The sequence below is a fragment of the Phodopus roborovskii genome, unplaced genomic scaffold (genome assembly GCF_943737965.1).
Source record: "Phodopus roborovskii unplaced genomic scaffold, PHOROB, whole genome shotgun sequence".
NCBI lineage: Eukaryota > Metazoa > Chordata > Mammalia > Rodentia > Cricetidae > Phodopus > Phodopus roborovskii.
The window spans coordinates 220,344-241,226 of NW_026126082.1; the positions used below are offsets into that span (position 1 = coordinate 220,344).

At 43.0% G+C, this 20,883-nt stretch overlaps 3 protein-coding genes across 3 annotated transcripts in view; 1 reads left to right on the forward strand and 2 right to left on the reverse strand.

The window, feature by feature from the left end:
• Positions 1 to 714: 714 nt before the first annotated feature.
• LOC127218404 (histone H2A-Bbd type 2/3-like) lies at positions 715 to 1,151 on the forward strand. The gene has a single exon (XM_051179415.1). It carries the CDS (start codon positions 786 to 788, stop codon positions 1,149 to 1,151), a length of 366 nt encoding a protein of 121 aa, XP_051035372.1. The 5' UTR covers positions 715 to 785.
• A 3,844-nt stretch (positions 1,152 to 4,995) lies between these two features.
• Positions 4,996 to 5,414, reverse strand: LOC127218405 (histone H2A-Bbd type 2/3). Its single transcript, XM_051179416.1, has one exon. The coding sequence runs from the start codon at positions 5,341 to 5,343 to the stop codon at positions 4,996 to 4,998; it is 348 nt and encodes a 115-aa protein (XP_051035373.1). The 5' UTR covers positions 5,344 to 5,414.
• A 10,741-nt stretch (positions 5,415 to 16,155) lies between these two features.
• Positions 16,156 to 20,883, reverse strand: part of Tmlhe (trimethyllysine hydroxylase, epsilon) — a gene marked incomplete at its 5' end in the record, with an annotated part of 33,153 nt that continues 28,425 nt past the window's right edge. The window contains 2 exons of the mRNA XM_051179417.1: positions 16,156 to 16,507; positions 17,182 to 17,320. Coding sequence (XP_051035374.1) covers positions 16,376 to 16,507; positions 17,182 to 17,320 — 271 coding nt within the window. The remainder of the gene's footprint in view (positions 16,508 to 17,181; positions 17,321 to 20,883) is intronic.

Below are 20,883 nucleotides of genomic sequence, written 5' to 3' on the forward strand. Positions count from 1 at the left end.
AGGAGGAAACCTTGGAAGAGGTTTGTCCTGGTCTACACAGCAAGTTACACGCTATTCGGGCAAGTTCCAAGCCATCCAGGGGTACATAGTCAGATTCTGACTCAAACAAAGCTGAAAGAGAAAAAAAAAAAAAAAAAAAAGAAAAGAAAAGAAAAGAAAACCCAACTCACCAACAAAAGCAAACACTTAAGCAAAAGAATAGCATCAGATCTCTGGTCAGCAACCAACCAAACCTTGGAGGCTGAGCCGGGGGAACAATGATTCATTGAAGAAATCAAGGAGAAAATTTTAAATCCCCACTGTCAGGGCTGAGGATATGGCTCGGTGAATAAAATGGTGGCTGTGCAAGCACAAGGACCTGAGTTTGAATTCCCAGCACCCATGTAAAAGCAGAGCACAGCAAACTTCAGCTGTAACCCCAGCAGTGGCAGAAGTGGGCAGAGACAGGTGGCCACCAGGGGCTTGTTGGCCACCCAGTTTATCTGAAATAGTGAGAGACCCTGTCTCAAAAAAAAAAAAAAAAAAAAAAAAAAAAAAAGAGCAACAGAAGACACCTGCCCAAAGTGTCGAGGTGACCACAACAACCCTACCGAACTATCCATCACAAGTCATCAGTGGGAGCGGGAGAGCGGGCTGCGTGCGCGCGCGAGGGGTCGCCAGGATCCATCTGCTGCCAGGCACAGCGGGGACCGGACCGTTGGGATCCGCGAGGAGGCCCAGAGCCCAGAGGGCCAGCGCCCAGCCAGCCTGTGGGGTCGCACCCCGCACTGCACTCCGAGGCCAGCATGCCCAGGACCAGGCAGAGCAGCCGTCGAGGGCCGTCGTCCCGCCGCTCCCGCACCGACAGAGCCGAGCTGACCTTCTCTGTGAGCCTGGTGGAGCGCCTTCTTCGTGAGAGCGGCCATGCCCGGCGGCTGAGCCAGACCGTGCCCATCTTGCTGACCGCCATCCTGGAGTTCCTGACGCGCAGGCTGCTGGAGCTGGCAAGCAATGAGGCCCAACGGCGAGGCGCCCAGAGGCTCATCACCCCGGAACTGCTGGACTTGACCATCTACAACAACAGGCTTCTCAGCGAGCTGTTCCAGTCCACCACCATCTCCCAGGTGGCCCCAGAAGTTCGTCCTCGTCGTAGTCGTCGACGTCAACGCTAGCTGCCACCTGCAGCCGCCGTCCGTGCTGCCTCTGCAGCCACCGCTACTACTGCATCTGCTGCCTCTGCAGCCACCGCTACTACTGCTGCTGCTGCTGCTGTTGCCTGGCTCTGGGTTGCTGGCTGGCCTATCCAACCCATCCATCGATCCATCCCGCATCATCAGTCCATCCCGCCCAAACCTTCTCAGAGACAGCCAGCCCTGCATGGCTGGCCAGCCTCGTCCCTTCCTGCTCCCGGCTGTGTTCTTATTAAAGCTTTAGTTCCAGAATCCCATAGCTTTGCTTCCCTGGCTTTTCCTCTGGGCGTGGGATGCGGGTGGGTGTGCGCGTGCGGTGGAGGCAGAGGCAGACAGAAGATCAGGTGGGCCTAGTTGGAGGAACACAGGGGGTGGGACTGGTCCTGGGCTGCAGGTGACCCACAGGCTGGGTTCCCAAGCTCTTCCTGTGGCCATGGGGTGGGTGTGAGGGTGGCTGTGGAGGCAGAGGCTGAGGATGAGGAGGGCCTCGTTGGAGGAACACAGGGTGCAGTTCTAGTACTGGTGTGTGGGTGACCCACCGGCTGGCTTCTCAAACTCTTCGTGTGGCCATGGGGTGGTTGTGAGGGTGGCTGTGGAGGCAGAGGCTGAGGAGGGCTTCGTTAGAGGAACACAGGTGGTGGGATTGGTCTTGGGTGTAGGTGACCCACGGGCTGGTTTCTCAAGCTTTTCCTGTAGCCATGGGGTGGGTGTGCAGTGGAGGCAGAGGCTCAGGTGGGCCTAGTTGGAGAAACACAGCTGGTGGGAGTGGTGCTGGGGTACAGGTGACCCACAGGCTGATTGCCCGAGCTTTTCCTTTGGCCATGGGTTGGGGGTGGCAGGTGGGGGCAGAGGGTGAGGTGGGCCTAGTTACAGCAAGACAGTGGTGTTTGGGGTGTAGACGTGGACCACAGGCAGGGCTGGTGGAGGAACACTGAGCAGCCACTCTGGAGAGAGACAAGGAGGACCTAGGTGGCGGTACCCACGGTGTGCCTGTTGGTTCTGAATCGGTCTGGGCCAGCCTGGCCAGCTGCTTCAGAACGATGGCCTTCTCATAGGAGATCACAGAGCAGAGGGGACCCACGTGCAAAGGCGCATGATTTTGGCTGTGGATGCACACGGGAACACAACAGAACAGTGGCTTGTGGGGACTAGGGTCACAGAGGATCACAACGTTAGTTTTAGTTATGGCTGATCCTAAATTGGTCAGCAAGATCTGCCAGAAGGCTGCCTTGGCGATCGCTGCAAGTGATCTGTAAGCTAGCAATGACTCCCGCCAATCGCGCCAGGCCAGGGCCACTTCTAGTCTGTGCAGGCTGGTCTCGGGTTTGTGGAGGCCACAAGGGTCCCAACGCTAGGCTCCGCCCCACGGACAGTCATTTGCATACTTGGCGGGCACTGTGCCCCGCCCGTCCCTCAATCAGAATCATCACCCACGCCCTGCCACCACAGGCTGTTATTTACATACGGGTTCTGCAGCCAGACAGATCCCACCCCCCATCCCCCCTCACTAGCTTGAACTGTGGCCCTGCCCACCTCCAGCAGCGTTCTTTGCATATCACCATGGCAACGGGTGAGCGCTGGGGCGTCTGCCGCAGTCAGGGTGGATACCAAGGTGATGCGTTTTCCAGCCAGAACCAAGCGCCTCCCCAACATTAGTAGTGGCTGTGCCCGTCAGCGCTCCCACACGGAAGTCAGCAGGCGACCAGCCGGCCAACATGGCGGTGGTGTCTGCAACTCAAGAGCACGGATTTGAAGCTGCGGACTTCTTAGGCTGGGGAAAATGGTCTACAAAAGTCTCTGTCTTCCTCTCAGCCAATGCTGAACTCAGGAAGCTAAGCTTTTGAGAAGAAAGCCTGTGTACAGAATAGAATACTTAGTTTAATTACTTTCCCCAACTTTATTTGGGTTGGTGGTCTTCACCCATGTTTGCGATGAACAGAATCTGTAGCTGGGGAAAGTGGGTTAATGGTCCGCTCAGGCACCACTGCTCAGGCACCACTGCTCAGCAGATTCCGGCCTGGGCCAGGGATCCCCTGGGAAGTTGCTCTTGAGTTGCAGACACCACCGCCATGTTGGCCGGCTGGTCGCCTGCTGACTTCCGTGTGGGAGCGCTGACGGGCACAGCCACTACTAATGTTGGGGAGGCGCTTGGTTCTGGCTGGAAAACGCATCACCTTGGTATCCACCCTGACTGCGGCAGACGCCCCAGCGCTCACCCGTTGCCATGGTGATATGCAAAGAACGCTGCTGGAGGTGGGCAGGGCCACAGTTCAAGCTAGTGAGGGGGGGATGGGGGGTGGGATCTGTCTGGCTGCAGAACCCGTATGTAAATAACAGCCTGTGGTGGCAGGGCGTGGGTGATGATTCTGATTGAGGGACGGGCGGGGCACAGTGCCCGCCAAGTATGCAAATGACTGTCCGTGGGGCGGAGCCTAGCGTTGGGACCCTTGTGGCCTCCACAAACCCGAGACCAGCCTGCACAGACTAGAAGTGGCCCTGGCCTGGCGCGATTGGCGGGAGTCATTGCTAGCTTACAGATCACTTGCAGCGATCGCCAAGGCAGCCTTCTGGCAGATCTTGCTGACCAATTTAGGATCAGCCATAACTAAAACTAACGTTGTGATCCTCTGTGACCCTAGTCCCCACAAGCCACTGTTCTGTTGTGTTCCCGTGTGCATCCACAGCCAAAATCATGCGCCTTTGCACGTGGGTCCCCTCTGCTCTGTGATCTCCTATGAGAAGGCCATCGTTCTGAAGCAGCTGGCCAGGCTGGCCCAGACCGATTCAGAACCAACAGGCACACCGTGGGTACCGCCACCTAGGTCCTCCTTGTCTCTCTCCAGAGTGGCTGCTCAGTGTTCCTCCACCAGCCCTGCCTGTGGTCCACGTCTACACCCCAAACACCACTGTCTTGCTGTAACTAGGCCCACCTCACCCTCTGCCCCCACCTGCCACCCCCAACCCATGGCCAAAGGAAAAGCTCGGGCAATCAGCCTGTGGGTCACCTGTACCCCAGCACCACTCCCACCAGCTGTGTTTCTCCAACTAGGCCCACCTGAGCCTCTGCCTCCACTGCACACCCACCCCATGGCTACAGGAAAAGCTTGAGAAACCAGCCCGTGGGTCACCTACACCCAAGACCAATCCCACCACCTGTGTTCCTCTAACGAAGCCCTCCTCAGCCTCTGCCTCCACAGCCACCCTCACAACCACCCCATGGCCACACGAAGAGTTTGAGAAGCCAGCCGGTGGGTCACCCACACACCAGTACTAGAACTGCACCCTGTGTTCCTCCAACGAGGCCCTCCTCATCCTCAGCCTCTGCCTCCACAGCCACCCTCACACCCACCCCATGGCCACAGGAAGAGCTTGGGAACCCAGCCTGTGGGTCACCTGCAGCCCAGGACCAGTCCCACCCCCTGTGTTCCTCCAACTAGGCCCACCTGATCTTCTGTCTGCCTCTGCCTCCACCGCACGCGCACACCCACCCGCATCCCACGCCCAGAGGAAAAGCCAGGGAAGCAAAGCTATGGGATTCTGGAACTAAAGCTTTAATAAGAACACAGCCGGGAGCAGGAAGGGACGAGGCTGGCCAGCCATGCAGGGCTGGCTGTCTCTGAGAAGGTTTGGGCGGGATGGACTGATGATGCGGGATGGATCGATGGATGGGTTGGATAGGCCAGCCAGCAACCCAGAGCCAGGCAACAGCAGCAGCAGCAGCAGTAGTAGCGGTGGCTGCAGAGGCAGCAGATGCAGTAGTAGCGGTGGCTGCAGAGGCAGCACGGACGGCGGCTGCAGGTGGCAGCTAGCGTTGACGCGTCGACGACTACGACGAGGACCGAACTTCTGGGGCCACCTGGGAGATGGTGGTGGACTGGAACAGCTCGCTGAGAAGCCTGTTGTTGTAGATGGTCAAGTCCAGCAGTTCCGGGGTGATGAGCCTCTGGGCGCCTCGCCGTTGGGCCTCATTGCTTGCCAGCTCCAGCAGCCTGCGCGTCAGGAACTCCAGGATGGCGGTCAGCAAGATGGGCACGGTCTGGCTCAGCCGCCGGGCATGGCCGCTCTCACGAAGAAGGCGCTCCACCAGGCTCACAGAGAAGGTCAGCTCGGCTCTGTCGGTGCGGGAGCGGCGGGACGACGGCCCTCGACGGCTGCTCTGCCTGGTCCTGGGCATGCTGGCCTCGGAGTGCAGTGCGGGGTGCGACCCCACAGGCTGGCTGGGCGCTGGCCCTCTGGGCTCTGGGCCTCCTCGCGGATCCCAACGGTCCGGTCCCCGCTGTGCCTGGCAGCAGATGGATCCTGGCGACCCCTCGCGCGCGCACGCAGCCCGCTCTCCCGCTCCCACTGATGACTTGTGATGGATAGTTCGGTAGGGTTGCTGTGGTCACCTCGACACTTTGGGCAGGTGTCTTCTGTTGCTCTTTTTTTTTTTTTTTTTTTTTTTTTTTTTTTTTTTTTGAGACAGGGTCTCTCACTATTTCAGATAAACTGGGTGGCCAACAAGCCCCTGGTGGCCACCTGTCTCTGCCCACTTCTGCCACTGCTGGGGTTACAGCTGAAGTTTGCTGTGCTCTGCTTTTACATGGGTGCTGGGAATTCAAACTCAGGTCCTTGTGCTTGCACAGCCACCATTTTATTCACCGAGCCATATCCTCAGCCCTGACAGTGGGGATTTAAAATTTTCTCCTTGATTTCTTCAATGAATCATTGTTCCCCCGGCTCAGCCTCCAAGGTTTGGTTGGTTGCTGACCAGAGATCTGATGCTATTCTTTTGCTTAAGTGTTTGCTTTTGTTGGTGAGTTGGGTTTTCTTTTCTTTTCTTTTTTTTTTTTTTTTTTTTTTTTTTTCTCTTTCAGCTTTGTTTGAGTCAGAATCTGACTATGTACCCCTGGATGGCTTGGAACTTGCCCGAATAGCGTGTAACTTGCTGTGTAGACCAGGACAAACCTCTTCCAAGGTTTCCTCCTCTCTGCCTTGAGTGCTGGGAATACTGGCGTGCACCACCCTTTCCACCCCTTAAAGCTTTTTAATGCTGATGGTTTCTGCTTGCTTGCTTGCTTGCTTGCTTGCTTGCTTTGTATTTGACATCTTGTGTATGATATGTTGTGGAGAGGTTCGTCTCTGATCACGAGTATTTGGAGTTCTAAATCCCTATTGTGTTTGGATGTACGTTTATTTCTCTAAGTTTGGGGAAATTTCCATCATAATTCCATAATGTCTTTGCTTTTAGATTTTTATCTCAGTTCCTTCTACTGTACAGATTCTTAGATTAGGTCCCTTGAACACATGCCAGAATTGTTGAGAGACTTAGTCATGTGCATTACTGTCATTTTTTTTCTTTATTTATGCCTGAATATGTTATTGTCTCAACCAGCCCTCCATCCCTGAAATTCGTTCTTCTGGTTGGTCTTGTCTGTTGATGGTGCTTTACACTGTGGTTTTCATTTGATTGATTTATTTCCAACACCTCTGTTCTTTTTTTCGCTCAGAGTCTCAATTTCCTTGTTGATTTTTTTTCTTCACATCTTTGAATTGAATTGAATTGAAATTCACCCACTTAGCTAACTATTGATTGTCTCTGGTTTGGTTCATCTCTGAATTGGTTTCCTTACTTTATTTGCCTGTTGCTCTGCATCTTCTGTGTGGTTTTTTGAGCCTCTTTGAAAATTGGGAATCTGGGTTACTATTCTCGCATTTCAGCTTCCTCAGTATATTGCTTCCTGTATTGAGGGTAGTGGCTTTGTGGAGGTGTCCCACTGGCTTATTTTCTCACACCTCCCCTCCCCCTGCCCTCACTCTCTTGTGTGTGTCTTTGCTGTGCTAGCACATCTGTTGGGAAGGACATGTCCCTCTGGTTTTTAATTTCCTCCCTTTCCCACTCTTTCTGTTTGTTTTGTTTTAGGTTAGTGTGTGTGGTGAGTTGTATTCTTCTGAGTTTGTGTTTTCCTACTACTCTTAAGAGTGGAGGCTGACTGGAATAACAGATACAACGATTTGACATCAGTCCCTCACTGTATGCAAACCATGCATCTGATCATAGTGTGTATGGACTTTTTATTGGGTTAATCTTCAATGTCAATATCCTTAGCTCCTTTTCATTTTGGTTGATTGACTCACAGAAGAATATATTGGATGCCACATTAGAGGCAGAGTCAGGGAACAAGGCTGGACATTCCTAGCTTGAAACATTCATGAATCCATTTAACACCTATTTTCAGTATGGCAGTCCTACCTTAGGCTGGATACAGGAACTTCTATTCCAGAACACTTATTTCCTGTCATATAAAAACCCTCTAGATTTATGTCAAGATAAGTCAGTGGACAGCAACATACTAGTATTTCTGCCAGAGAGATTTGAGATGGATATATTTCTGTGACCCTTTTCAATCAGCTTTCATTATTTTGCTATCCAATCACCTACCAGTGTTACCTTTGCATCCTTGAAGTGTTCTCAGAGCTAGAATGTAAATCAGGCTGGTCTTTTTTTGTTTTTGTTTGCTTGGTTTTTTTCTCACTGAGGAATCACAATCCCTCATTTGTGCACTACTCAGATATTCTAAATAAGTTATGACTCATTCATCTGCTCTTTAACATGTAAATCTTAATTGCTGCCTCCACTTTGTTCTAATCTTTTCATTCATATTATGTCCTTCCCATCATTTTAAATAGAGCTTTTAGGAACTTAGCTTAGAAAGTTTTCTAGAGGACATGAAGTCAAATGTGGACTTCTAAGCCCTCCTTTAACTATACCTTAATCATAATCATGAATTTCTTGCCTATCTCATTCATGCTATAAACTATTGCTTATAGACCACTCTCCCCAATACTCTCCACAGTTTGCTTGTCTTACCAGACTCTCTTAATTTTCTGTTCTTTAAGCTTTCAACTTTAAGGGCCCCACAATCTCCAAACACCTTCCTAACCCTAAGTCCTCTGGCTTAGAAGTTCAGATGCTGGGGTACCACATTTGTGCTTCATCACATACTTGTCATTTCTGAGTTATACATGGAATTTTCTTATACCCTTTCTATTGAGACAGTTCTCTCAGATAATACTGTCAACAATGGTAAACAACTAGTATGTACTATTTATTGTGTTCTACTCCCTGTAGTAGGTAATTTAAAAAATGACTTTGTTGAGTTTTTTTAAAAGCATAGCTCCTGAATAAAATGCATTTATTAGCTCCCCCTTGAACATGCAGACACAGGCTGATGGGAGGAAAAGAGCTTCTCAAAAGGTAATAAGAAGCCAGACAGTGGTGGCTCATGCCTTTAGTCCCAGTACTTGGGAAGCAGAGGCAGGAGAATCTCTATGAGTTCAAGGCCAGCCTGATCTATAGAGTGGGCTCCAGGACATGCTCCAAAGCTACATAGAGAAATCCTACCTTGAAAAATAAAACAGCAACAAAAGTTAGTAAGAGACAGAGATGTAATTCAAGGGTAGGTCAGTTCAAGTCTTTCTTCTTCCCATGACACTATCCTACTTTAATGAAAGCTTCAGAGAAGAAGCTAGAAAGCAGATGAAGAGAGAACACTAATTATCGGAATTGAAAGGAGTTGATGCAATCAAAGGGTGCACTGTGAAGAAATAATTGGTTCATGGAAAAAAACTTTCACTAACTTCATACATTTGTACAGCATTAACCCTTGAAATCTCTGCTGGTCTCTTATTAATAACAGATAATCCTTCATAGCCAACTGACCAAACTCCAGAGATTCTTAATTCAAATATATCACACCAATGGCCTTTATAGAGTCGTTGCTTCCCTCTGAAAGCTCACAAGCCAGGCCTCCATGACTGCATTTTTTTTCAATACTAATATTTTCATTATCCTACATAACAGCCCACTAAATTTTGATTATTCAATGGCATTCTCAGCCCAAAGTTTTGCAAATTTCCCCCAAAGCCAGTTAGGTTCTTCATAGCAATATTTCACATTCCTGATTTAAATTTCTGTCCTCCTTAGGTTTGAAGGAAAATGTTTAACTTAGCTTACATTTTACACTCTTCCAAGAAAGGAAGCCAGGGCAGGAATTCCAGGTAAGAACCTAGAGGCACAAACTGAAACAGAGGTCATGGGTGAATGTTATCTACTAGCTTGTTCCTTGTGGTTTGCCCAATTTACTTTTTATACAGCTCAGGACTACCTTCCCAGGGGTGTCACTGCCTATAGTGAACTAAACCCTTTCACATGGATCATTAATCAAGAAATGTCCTACAGACTGTCCTACAGGTATGCCTGATAGATGAAATTCCTCAATTGAAGTCCTCTCTTCCCAGATGACACTAGCTTATGTCAAGTTGGCAAAACAAACAAACAAACAAACAAACAACCCTCCAAAAAACTAACCAGAATGTGATCTTTAGTTAAACTGGCAAAGAAAGTAAGTTAGAATACCACTGTTAATCTGCATGTTATATGCCAAAGTGAATTAAGATGGCTTATCTGAGTTGTAAAATATGGCTGTTTCTTTCATATATTCAGAGAGGTGTAGTGATATATTGTTTGTAATCTAACAAATAAAGCTTTCCTGAAGATCAGAATGTAGAGCTAAGATATTAGTTAGCCATAGAGGACACACAGTGGTGGTCACACCTTTAATCCTAGCACTCAGGAGGGAGACAGGAGCAGTTGTATCTCTGTGGGTTCAAGACTACCCTGGGATACAGAGAGTAAATCAGTGTAAGAAAGAAACAGAGCTCGTCCCTTTAATTCCAGCACCAGAGAGAATATAAGGCAGGAGCTCAGTGTACTCTCAGAGAGCAGTTGAGGTTTTTTTGGTGAGAGCATTGCAGTCTAGGGAGTCTAGGAAGCAGTGCAGTCTGGAGATGCAATCAGAGAACATGATTGCCCCTTTGGTCTGAGCATTGGTTTGGTATAGATGAGAACTCTTTAGTGGCTGGTTGTTTTGCTTCTCTAGTTTTTCTAGTTGTCAGTTTTAACACCAATATCTGTCTCTGAGTTTTTATTATTTGTGAAACAGAAAGGAGATTTGGAATCTGTTATTCAAGCTAAGACTTTTATATTGCTTTATAGCCTGATGCAAAAGCAGTTATAAAGATAAGCCCAGATCAAGGAAGTATGCAGTCATAATTTGTATGTACAATGCAAGGAATGAGGGAAGAGTAAAATCCACATGGAAATGTGTGGATTTCACTCAAGAAGATACACTGATTTCAGCATATGAAAAGCCCACAGTTCCAAACACATGGTAATATTAGGTAAAATATAAAAGGTAAGATGAAAAAGTGCTAACAATGGCAAAAAAGTAACAAAAAGATGATGGGAGATGTCATTTTGGAAATATGTTTCTCATACTGTTAATGAATAAAGCACTGTTGGCCAATAGGAAAGGAAGATAGGTAGGACTAGGAGACAAGGAGGAGGAAGTATTAGGGAGGAGATCCAAGATGGAGGACACAGAGAGAAGAACACCAGCCCCTCTCTCCAGTAAGAGAAGACCACGTGGAAATACTTAGATTAATAGAAATGGGTTAATATTTAAGACAGAGCTAGCCGATAAGAAATTAGTAACTAGCCTACAGCATTATATCAAATATAGAGTCTCAATGTGTTATTTGGGGCTGGCATAGTGGCTGTGGGACCAGGCGGGTTGTTGGAAAACCTACTCCTAACAAAAAGACCATATAATTATATCCATGTTGGTGCCAGGCTTACTGCTCTAGAAGCAAATTGTGGTAGACAGCAGTTTAATCTGAAAGGCAGGATGTTCCAAAAATACTCTTTATAAAATGCTGGTCATAGACCAGGTGCATTGTTTAAAGGGAAGGTACTTACAAATTCACTAACTCTTATCCATAGGTCTTACAAAATAAGGTCAGGTGGCAATAAAGGAAACACTGTCAAGTCAGAAACTCTGCAGGGGTCTTTAGTTATGACTAAGCCCAGTGTTATGCAGGTCAGGAAACAGATACACCCTGGCTCCACAACAAGGAGTTATGTTCAACTAGTAGCTGGCTCTGAGTAGATTTCCCAAATGCCAAAGACAGTTTCTATAAAATGGGTTTGACTCTAACAACTGACTGGTTGGGAGTCTAGTTATGAGGGGAAAATGCTGAATAAGTTGTTTCTTTCTACCAAGGGTCCACCTTGGGAAGAAGCAAACCTAGAAGAGTTGAATAACACTTTTCAGAAAATGCTTTTTGTCACTTTTTAATGTTTTCAAACTTGATTAGATAATCATGGGACATTTTAAAAGATCTTGCTAAACAACTTGAAAGTGATTCTGTGATATTGTTATACTATGAATGGTTAGACAGACTGTAAATGTGGAGAGGGAAGTTAGTACCTATTATATGATATGGCATACTAACTAGAAGATTTGGCTTTAGTGTCAGGTTTCTAAAACTCTGTTCTGTGACCTTGGCTGAGATACTTAATCTTTCTTTACCTCTGTATTTTTTATTTATAGACTAGGTCTGGGGCTGCTGTTCCCATTAAAAACATTTTGAACAGTGTTGTTTGAATATGAAATGTAATCTATAGGTTTGAGTGTTTGAACACTTGATTCTCAGTTGCACTATTTGGGAAGGTGGTGGGAACTTTAGGAGGTACACACATGCTGGAGGCAGTATGTCACTAGTGGAGGGCTTTGAAGATTTATAACCAACCCCTATTTTCTGTTTTCTTTCTGTTTCCTGGGTGAGTGGCAGGATCTTTAAAGGCTGTCTAATCCAAAATTCACAAAAGAACAAACTGAAGCTCAGGATAGGAGTGGGGCATGCCTCAAGTCATTTAGTAGAGAAAGGAGGGATTAATGATTCAGCACAGGGTTCTTGAGTGGTTCTCAAACAACCTAGAATATATCAGATATGATACAAATGTCCTATTTGGTTTTGATTTGTTGACCAGTTGTAGGTCTCTGTGTATTAATCACCATCTAATGCAAAAAGAAATTTTTCTGATGAGGGCTGAAAGACACACACTAATCTATGAGTACAAAGACAAAAATGTATGGGTTTATGGGGCAGTTTATTACTTCATCTATTGAAAAATAATAGTATTAGGTTCTCTCCAAGGGACAAAGATCTAGCAAGTCACAAGTTTTTTGGCTAGTTGATGATATCACACATGAGTTCTGTCTTGTAGAATAGGTATTAAATCCAAGCGGAAAGAGGTTGGCTACTTCCATAGCATTTGTGCCAGGCCAGTCATTACTGTGGCTTGTAGAGATAACAGATTGGTAAAACTGTTGATTCATTTTGTGTCCTAGGGACTTGCATAATACCATCTACCACTATGAAAGCTAGTCAGTAGAGTTGAAGCTTCACGGTTAATACAAAGCTTGATTTCTGCATGTTTTGTGACTCAAGTATGTGGTGTCTTCAATAGTCGGGTCTTATAATCTAGTTCTGGAGGATAACCAGGGCCAATGGTAATAGCAAATAATGTTTGGGGGGGTGCCTAAGGGACCCCATTGACCACCAACTTTAAAAGTGTTAACCATAAATGGGAATGAGATTTTTATTTCATGACATCTGGTACTTGGGAGAGGCATTATAGCCCTTATTATAGGTAACTCAATTTAAATACACATACATGCATGCAAGCATGTACAAACACACACACACACAGGCATGAACGCACGAACACATGCACACACATGTAAAAAATCTCTGCATTCTGTCTGCAAATATTCTTCATGTAAGCATCAGACAAATGATGGCTTTAGTTCAAAAGAGTGGTCATGACTCCTAATTTAATTTATTGAGAGTTATTTAGATGGAGACAACTCTTCCAGGATGATAAGACATATGTGAATTCTATTTCCATCTTATTATTGAGCTTGTACTACCAACTGAGTCCAACAGTGTCTGAACATGTCCTGAGGAGACTGCAAATTCTCCTTTATTCAAGTGGATTATAAGACAAAGGTTTAGGGTTTCAGCTAAGCCCTTTAATGTGTTGGCATAGTGAAAAGACTGACCCAAAGAATGATGCCTCAAGTCCATTTTGTCAAAGTACTTCCTGAAGATACATGCAATGGGGATCCTGGGTGTCCCATTTATTGGGATTTGGAGGTTAAAAAAAAAAATATATATATATATATATTCTATTTATGCTTTATTAAAGTTTGCCTGTGGATTCCGAAATCAAAATCAGCCACAATCCATAGAAGCCAGATACACACCTTTAACCCTAGCAGCCAGAAGCTAGGAGGTGGTACACCTCTTTAACCCTAGGATTTGGGAATAAGATGTAAATGGATCTCTGTGAGTTCAAGGCCACCCAGATCTACACAAGATTGATTCAGTCCTAAAGAAAAACAGCTCACACAAAGGTTATCTTAGTACCTGTTTTTTTTTGAGACAGAGTTTTGTGGTGATATGTTGCTTGTACAAATAAAGCTTATCTGAGGGACAGAGAATGCAGCTTGCCACTAGCTAACCATAGAGGTCTGGAGATCTGTATAGACAAACAGGAAGTGAGATAGCTGAACGGAAACAGGATATAAGTAGAGAGAAACAGGAACTCGCTCTCATCTGCCAAGATGCTAAAGATGTAAGGTTTGGCCTTGGCTTGCTCCTTCTCTCTCATCTCTCAGGGTTTTCCTCTATATCTGACTCTGGGTTTTTAATTACTTAGACCAATTATGAACTCTATTTACAGAGTTTCTCTGTGTAACAGCACTGACTGTCTTGGAACTCACTTTGTATACCAGGCTGGCCTTGAACTTACAGACATCCACCTGCATCTGCCTCCCAGGTGCTGAGATTAAAGGTGTGAGCCACCAGTGCTTGGTGGTGTTATTATTATTATTTTTCATTCCCATTGTTTCACCAGTACAGAAGCCGCAATTGGCATGACATGTTATAAAGACATGTATCTGATAACTAATGGACTGGTACTTTTATCTTTTAAATATTTCTTGCTCTCAGTATCTAATATAATTAGTATTAGATGTCACCTATATTCTTTGGGGTTCTCAGGAACTTTTAAGGGTGTTAAGGTGCTTTTGTGTAGCAAAAGATACACGCCTATCAGCAGAGTAAAGGGAAACCTACAGAATGAGGTAAATGGTTTGTTAACTATACTTCTGATGTGGTGGATATAGTGTTTTAGTATATAGGGGACTTGAAAAATTCAATAGCTAAGGTACAACTAACCAAAAGTTGGCAAATATTTTAGACTGACATTCCTCAAAAGAACACACAAACTGGTCAAAAGTTATCTGAAAAGTTGCTAAACATCACTGGTCCTCAGGAAAAAGCCAATTCAAATCACAATGAGATATCATTTTAATCTAGCTAGAATTATAATAATCAACACCAGAAAGCACAAAAGTCAGTGAGGATATATACTGAAAAGAATGCTTATTATACCATTGGTGGGAATGTAGATTAGTGTATTCATTAGGGAAACAGTACATAGCTTTCACAATGGTTAAAAAATAAAACTACCTCTTTGGGGTATATTACATATCAGAGGAAAATCAGACCTGTGTATCACAGCATATCTGCATGTCCATGTTTGTTGATATATTATCCATAGTATTAAACCTTTTATCCATTATCAGATAATAAAAATGTAGCACAGTGGTATTGCGGTAAATAAGGATCAGGATAAACAAATAGGCCGAATAGATGTTTAATCAGGGAGAAATAACTTACAACCTAGACAGATGAACACCAGGAAATTCAACCCGATCCTCTCCTGTCTGAGTCACGCCAGCAAGAGAGAGCGCCTTCCTGGCCCCCTCCGACCTCCTTCCTCAGGTCCTCTCCGCCCATCGCTCCACCCCCCAATGGGCGTGGTCAGTGCTACAGAAGGACTACCTCACTACAATTGGAGGGACTAGGAGACAAGGAGGAAATAAGAAGTAGTAAGGAGGAGTCAAGATGGAGAGTCTGGAGAAAACAGTATGTCGCCGGCTCCCCGGTAAGAGAAATACATAGATCAACAGAAATGGGTTAATAATTAAGATAGAGCTAGCCGATAAGAAACTAGTAACTGGCCAACAGGATAATATCAAATACAAAGTCTCTGTGTATTATTTGGGGCTGGTGCAGCTGCCGGACAAAAATGGCGGCGGGTGGAAAAACGATACCCGTTACACAGTGGAATACTGTTTAGTCATTAAAAAGAAAGCAATATCCTATCATCTGCTGAAATTGGAAGGAACTCGAAAATATAGGGTATATTTAAATACAAGTAAGCACATATTATTACTAAAATGAATTATAAAAGATGAAAATGTTTTTATAAACATTGCTTTATCAGTGTTTTGTCATCTCTAGAATACATTGCATTCTGATTTAGTTGAAGACAAATCACAAAACATTATTGGTTTCATTTTAGTATTGAGAGTATATTTCTTAAGTATAGTGACTATAATTACATCAAAAATTTTAGGAAAACAGTAACTTGGGACGACAACCACTATACTAGATAGCTAACATTAGATAATTCAGAAGCCCACTTTCTTTATTTTATTTTATTTTTTTATTATTTATAATTTTTTATTTAATTTTATATAACAAAGTCCAATTAAATGAAAACAAACATTTATACACAATATTTGGGAATTTGGGCGTCGTTCTTTCCAAACTACTTCCTGCTGGTAAGGGGCGCTGTCTTGGGGGATTCGAAGAAGATTCAGATATCCTAGCTGTAGTCTGTAGGGCTGTTTTGTCCAGTTGTTTTGAATGTAGGATCAGCTTGTACTCTGTTTCAGGCGGTCTGGCGTGATCAAACCACATTAGTCTGGAAGGAATCCACATCTTTTCATTTTCTGTGGAAACAAAAATAGAAATCCTTTTCCCCAGTAACTTGTTCTTCAAGTTAAATTTTGGAGTCAAAGCATTTTTTTTTAATTTATTATTTTACATGTGGATCCCAGTTCCCTCTCCCTCCCCTCCAGCCCTCCCTTTTACCCTCTCTGCCCTCTCACATGCACTCTAAACACCCTCCCCTCCCATCCCCCCACCACAATTCCATATGTAGGGGAATGCCATCCAGTTGGGGTCATGTAGATGTGACAGGTCCTGTGAAGTAGGGACTAGGGCAGAAGCCCACTTTCTTTAACAGTTTTTTCCTAGTAAAATAAGGAAAAGCTTCTGTTTTTTTTTTTTTTTTGAATTGGAAGGAGACAAAATGAAAAAAAATTTGGCATAATATTGTTCTGTTGATACAAAATTCTGGTGGTAGGGTGCCAAGTATTCTCATAATCCCAGTGCTTTCAATTTTAAGCATGAAGCCCCAAGAGACGAGCAGTGTTCAATACATCATCTCTTGTTAAATAGCAGCCACAGAGTTGGCGGTATCCAGTGAAAGATTCCCTTCCATGAAGGACTCGCCAATTGTCTATAAATAGTACCTGTGAATATATTAAAAAGAGAGAGAGAATAATCAGAACTAGTACAAATCACACGTAATCTAAATAAAGATTTAGATTGTTCTATGGGTTACATTTGATGAAATAGATTTCTTTTGTAGCACGATAGATAGAAATTACAAAGAAAATTGTTTATACACTTTGTGCACCTGAGGAGCCTATGTTCTTTGAGCAACAACTATCTTTTTTTTTTTTTTTAAGTAAATCATGAAATTTGTTTCTTTCTCTAAAATTCCACTTTATTCTTTCTCAATTATGTTTTGTTTAGAGAAAACATAGAGGGGGATGGGAGAAGATGAGAGATGAGGGGGTGGAAAGAGGAGTGGGAGAAATGTGGCTGGAATGTAAAATAAAATAAACAATAAAAAGTGGAAAAATAGGATTATTAAGCTGAAATGATCCTGGTCAAATCCCTTTATCATTAAAATAAGTATTTGATGTAAAAAGATGGCATGGGTGCCTGCTTTCAGATCATCAGTGCATGAATGGCAGGACCAAGAACAATCCCTAGGACTTAAAAAAACAAAACAAAACAAACAAACAAACAAAAAACACTTTTTCCTTTATAATATGGTGACACATATTAAACAAGTATCATTCTTCATTGATTTTGTATGGTAAGTTTACTTAATATATTTATAGAGTTTATGCCCTACTTTTCCAGGCTTCAGTTTGACCCAAAGCTCATTCTCAGGCCTTCTCAATTCAGTTGTTAGGGTTCGATGTGCTGTATACCAACGATGGACAACATCATAAGGCACAGTGTTGATGACAGCTCGATCATAGTTGTTGTACCTCATATGGAAACATGAGAAATAAAGATATCAGACACATGATAAAGACATTTATTGTTTACTGAACTATTTTAGATAATTCAGTCTCTTTTCCACACTTTAAACAACAATGAATCGATATACACTTTAGAATATAGCATCAGAGATAGGAATGTCACTATCTCTGGTCATATTTATTTTTGGAGACTATGGGGGCAGAGAGTCAAAGTTAAGTTTCATCTGATTTATCCCATCTCAGGATATGGTATTTTATCTGAAGTGTGTTTCATGAAAAAGTACTTATTGTTCAAGGGGCATGAAATCAATAGGAGATTTGAACTATTTACATTAAACTAAGGAGGATAATATAAGCTGCATAAACAAATCTATCTTAAAAAAAGATTGAGATAATTCCATAAGTATTTCCTTCTGTGGAGAAAATACTAGTTATAATTCAGTAGATAGTTTTACTCAGAGATCTTCATTTTGTCTATTATTCATTCAACACTAGCACTTACAAGAGCACATGCCATTGCCAAGGAGTTTAGTAGAAAATAAATATGCAATGTTGAACATAAGAGACATTATCCCAGCTTTTGGGAGGTTTATGCTGTATTGTAGATGCAAATTTATAGATGCAACAAATATAAATAAAATAATTTCAGCTAGCTACAGATGCTGTGTGAAAATAAAGTGATGTGTTTAAGGGTAACTGGAAAATTTGTTTTTAGATGGTTAAGGAAGTTTTGGAGAAGTGACACTGGAGATGGTGCTGGTATGAACAGAAATCAAGTATATGACAAGCTAAAGAAAGTGCAGTCTAGGCAGAGAGAATAGCAAATACAGAGCCTTGGAATACAAAGGCATTTTATTATGTTTATAGACCACCAAGCAGGCTTTGTGGCTTGTGTTAAGTAAGCAAGGAGAATTATGATTGAAAAAATGAAATAGAGGAAGTAGCCAGGGGCAAGATCATATATATAGTCATGCAGGCTTTGGTAAAGCCTTGGACTTTATATGCTTACTATGAGGACCACTGAAAATTCTTTACTAAGATGATGTTTTGCCATCCAGTTGATATGTGCATATCTCTAATCATAGCACTAAGGAGGCAAAAACAGGTGGATCTCTTTCAGTTTGAGGGCAGTCATGGCTACATAGTTGTGTCATATCTAAAAGAAATGGTAATGTATTTCTACATTGGATAAGGAAAATTATTTTTAATGAAGTCTACTATATATTTAAAAGCACACAAATAAATCTTAATTAATTAATAATTAATTAATTTTCATGATGGGTTGACATTCATATCACTACTAATGAGATACACCAATTATTGCCACAACACTGTAACATTTTCTTGAGCCTCTTTGTAGACAGAAGTTTCTGTCTCACCCCATCCTGAACATGACACCCACATCTCTTACCAGCTATATGCCTTCCCCTGACACAAGGGTAATTGCTATCCTGATTTCTGTTACTAAACATTGTATATAAATTTTTTATAAAGTGGAATCATATGGTATCTTGTTTGTGTCTGGAATCTTTCATTTAATATTACATTTATGAAACTCATCATTTAGTAGTAGTTATTATTGTTGCAGTATGGAATTCAATTGCAATGATCACACCATAATTTATTCATTCTACTGGTAATGAACATTTGAGTAGTTTTCTCTTTGGAACTATTATAAGTAGTGCTTCCAAAAGTGTTCTATTACATATCTTGGTAAATGTATGCATTCATTTTGTTTGATATAAACTTAAGGATGGAACTTCTGGGTTGTAAGGTATGTGTTGTAGAATATTGTTTTAAGATGTGTTATGTTTGTTTATGGTGTGGATATTTGTTTAATGATGCAAAGATGTGTTGCACTTTTATGTTGTATTTATTTAACTATGTGAAGCTGTGTTATTTTGCCTGTCTAAAACACATGGTTGGTTTAATGAAGAGCTGAATACCCAATAGGTAGGCAGGAGAGAGAGACAGGTGGGACTAGAAGGCAGAGTGAATAAATAAGAGAATAAAAAGAGATAAGAGAGAGGAGGGAGAAATGGAGGAGAGGAGAACACCAGGGGCCAACCATCATCTACACAACCAGAGTAAAATGGAAAGAAGGACATATAGAATAAAGTAAGGTAAAAGCCCAGAGGCAAAACACAGAAGAAAAAGCTGGTTAAATTAAGTTAGAAAGGCTTAATATAGACAAATCAAACTAAAACTGGGCATTCAAAAGTAAGAATAAATCTCTGCATATTTATTTGGGAGCTGGGTGCCCCTCCAAAAACAAACCCAACCAACTACATTTTGGCATACCAATGCGAGGCTGGAATTTTCATAGGGCCTCAGAAAACAAAACAAAACAAACAAACAAAACAAAACAAAACAAAAAGGATAGGGCCGCTTTAAGAGTTTCTTCTGTACAGTGAATCCTTGAGCAGCCTGTGTATTAAGTAGGAACAAAAATCTAAGTAAAAAATGTCTGCCACTGTTCCGAGCACTGGAATTACAGAGCTGGGGATTGAATGCAGTTCTGGGTCACACACCTCTAACTAGTCATGCAACTAGGCTTGGCTTTCATGATCCAAGAAGTAGATGGAGCCAGGCACCAAAGCCTCGGTGGAGGTCCTAGCTGTGCTTCTTAGCAGTTTAAAGGTTCACATGGTCAGAAAAAGATAGAGCTATGAAGTACAGACAAATTCAGATGGGAAAAAACACTTAACAGGTTTTAGCATGTTTAAAAATGCATGTAGGTTAAGAAAGAAAAGGGAAAGAGTATAGATAGTTATAGAAAGAAATAAATAGTTCAAAAATAATAAAGCCTTTAAAGAGAAAAAGTAATATAAAAGCAAAAATACACATAACAAAGAAAATACACAGGGAGTCTGAACATACATACTATTATGTTGATTTTGAATTTTTGATTGCTGACAAGCAAACAACTGCTAAGAAACATGGTATTGAAAGAGGAACTGCTGAAATAAAGCAGCCTGGATATTTTAAGAATGCCTTAACTTTAAAATGAAGGTCAAACAATGCACTGATTTAGAGAAGAGGTTTTGTTTTTACTTCCATAGGAAATTAGAGTCTGTGGATTATTTTGGCATTGACATGGATCAGGTTTGATAGGGAAGTCTTCCTAAATCTTGACAGGTGATATATATCAACAAAGGTTATAGCTGATCTTCCTAGGACTTGGCCATTATCTTAATTTTCTAAGGGACCCCTAAAGAAGTAAGCCTTCACCAGACAACAAGAAGCAGTCTAGAGAACACAACATCCATATTCCCAAGACATGGGGAGGGTGGTTGTTGGTTATTTGCATTAGTATGATTTTTGGTATATCGATACAAATTTAAAGTTAGTTTGGTTATACTGTACATACGTTTCTACTCTTGTTTGGGGTATTGTGCTCATGTAGCTCATTTTAAAATGCAAATGTATAATTAAGAAACGAGGTTAGTAGTTAATCTATAATAATCAAATTTGTAGTCACATTAGGTATGTTTTCAAGGTCAAACAGGTATATTTTAGACAGACTTTGAAACACTTCAAAGATCTACAACTTATGGCATTTAAGATGT

Coding starts and splice junctions, on each gene's coding strand:
- LOC127218404 (XM_051179415.1), top strand. CDS start 786: ATGCCCAGGACCAGGCAGAGCAGCCGTCGAGGGCCGTCGTCCCGCCGC.
- LOC127218405 (XM_051179416.1), bottom strand. CDS start 5,343: ATGCCCAGGACCAGGCAGAGCAGCCGTCGAGGGCCGTCGTCCCGCCGC.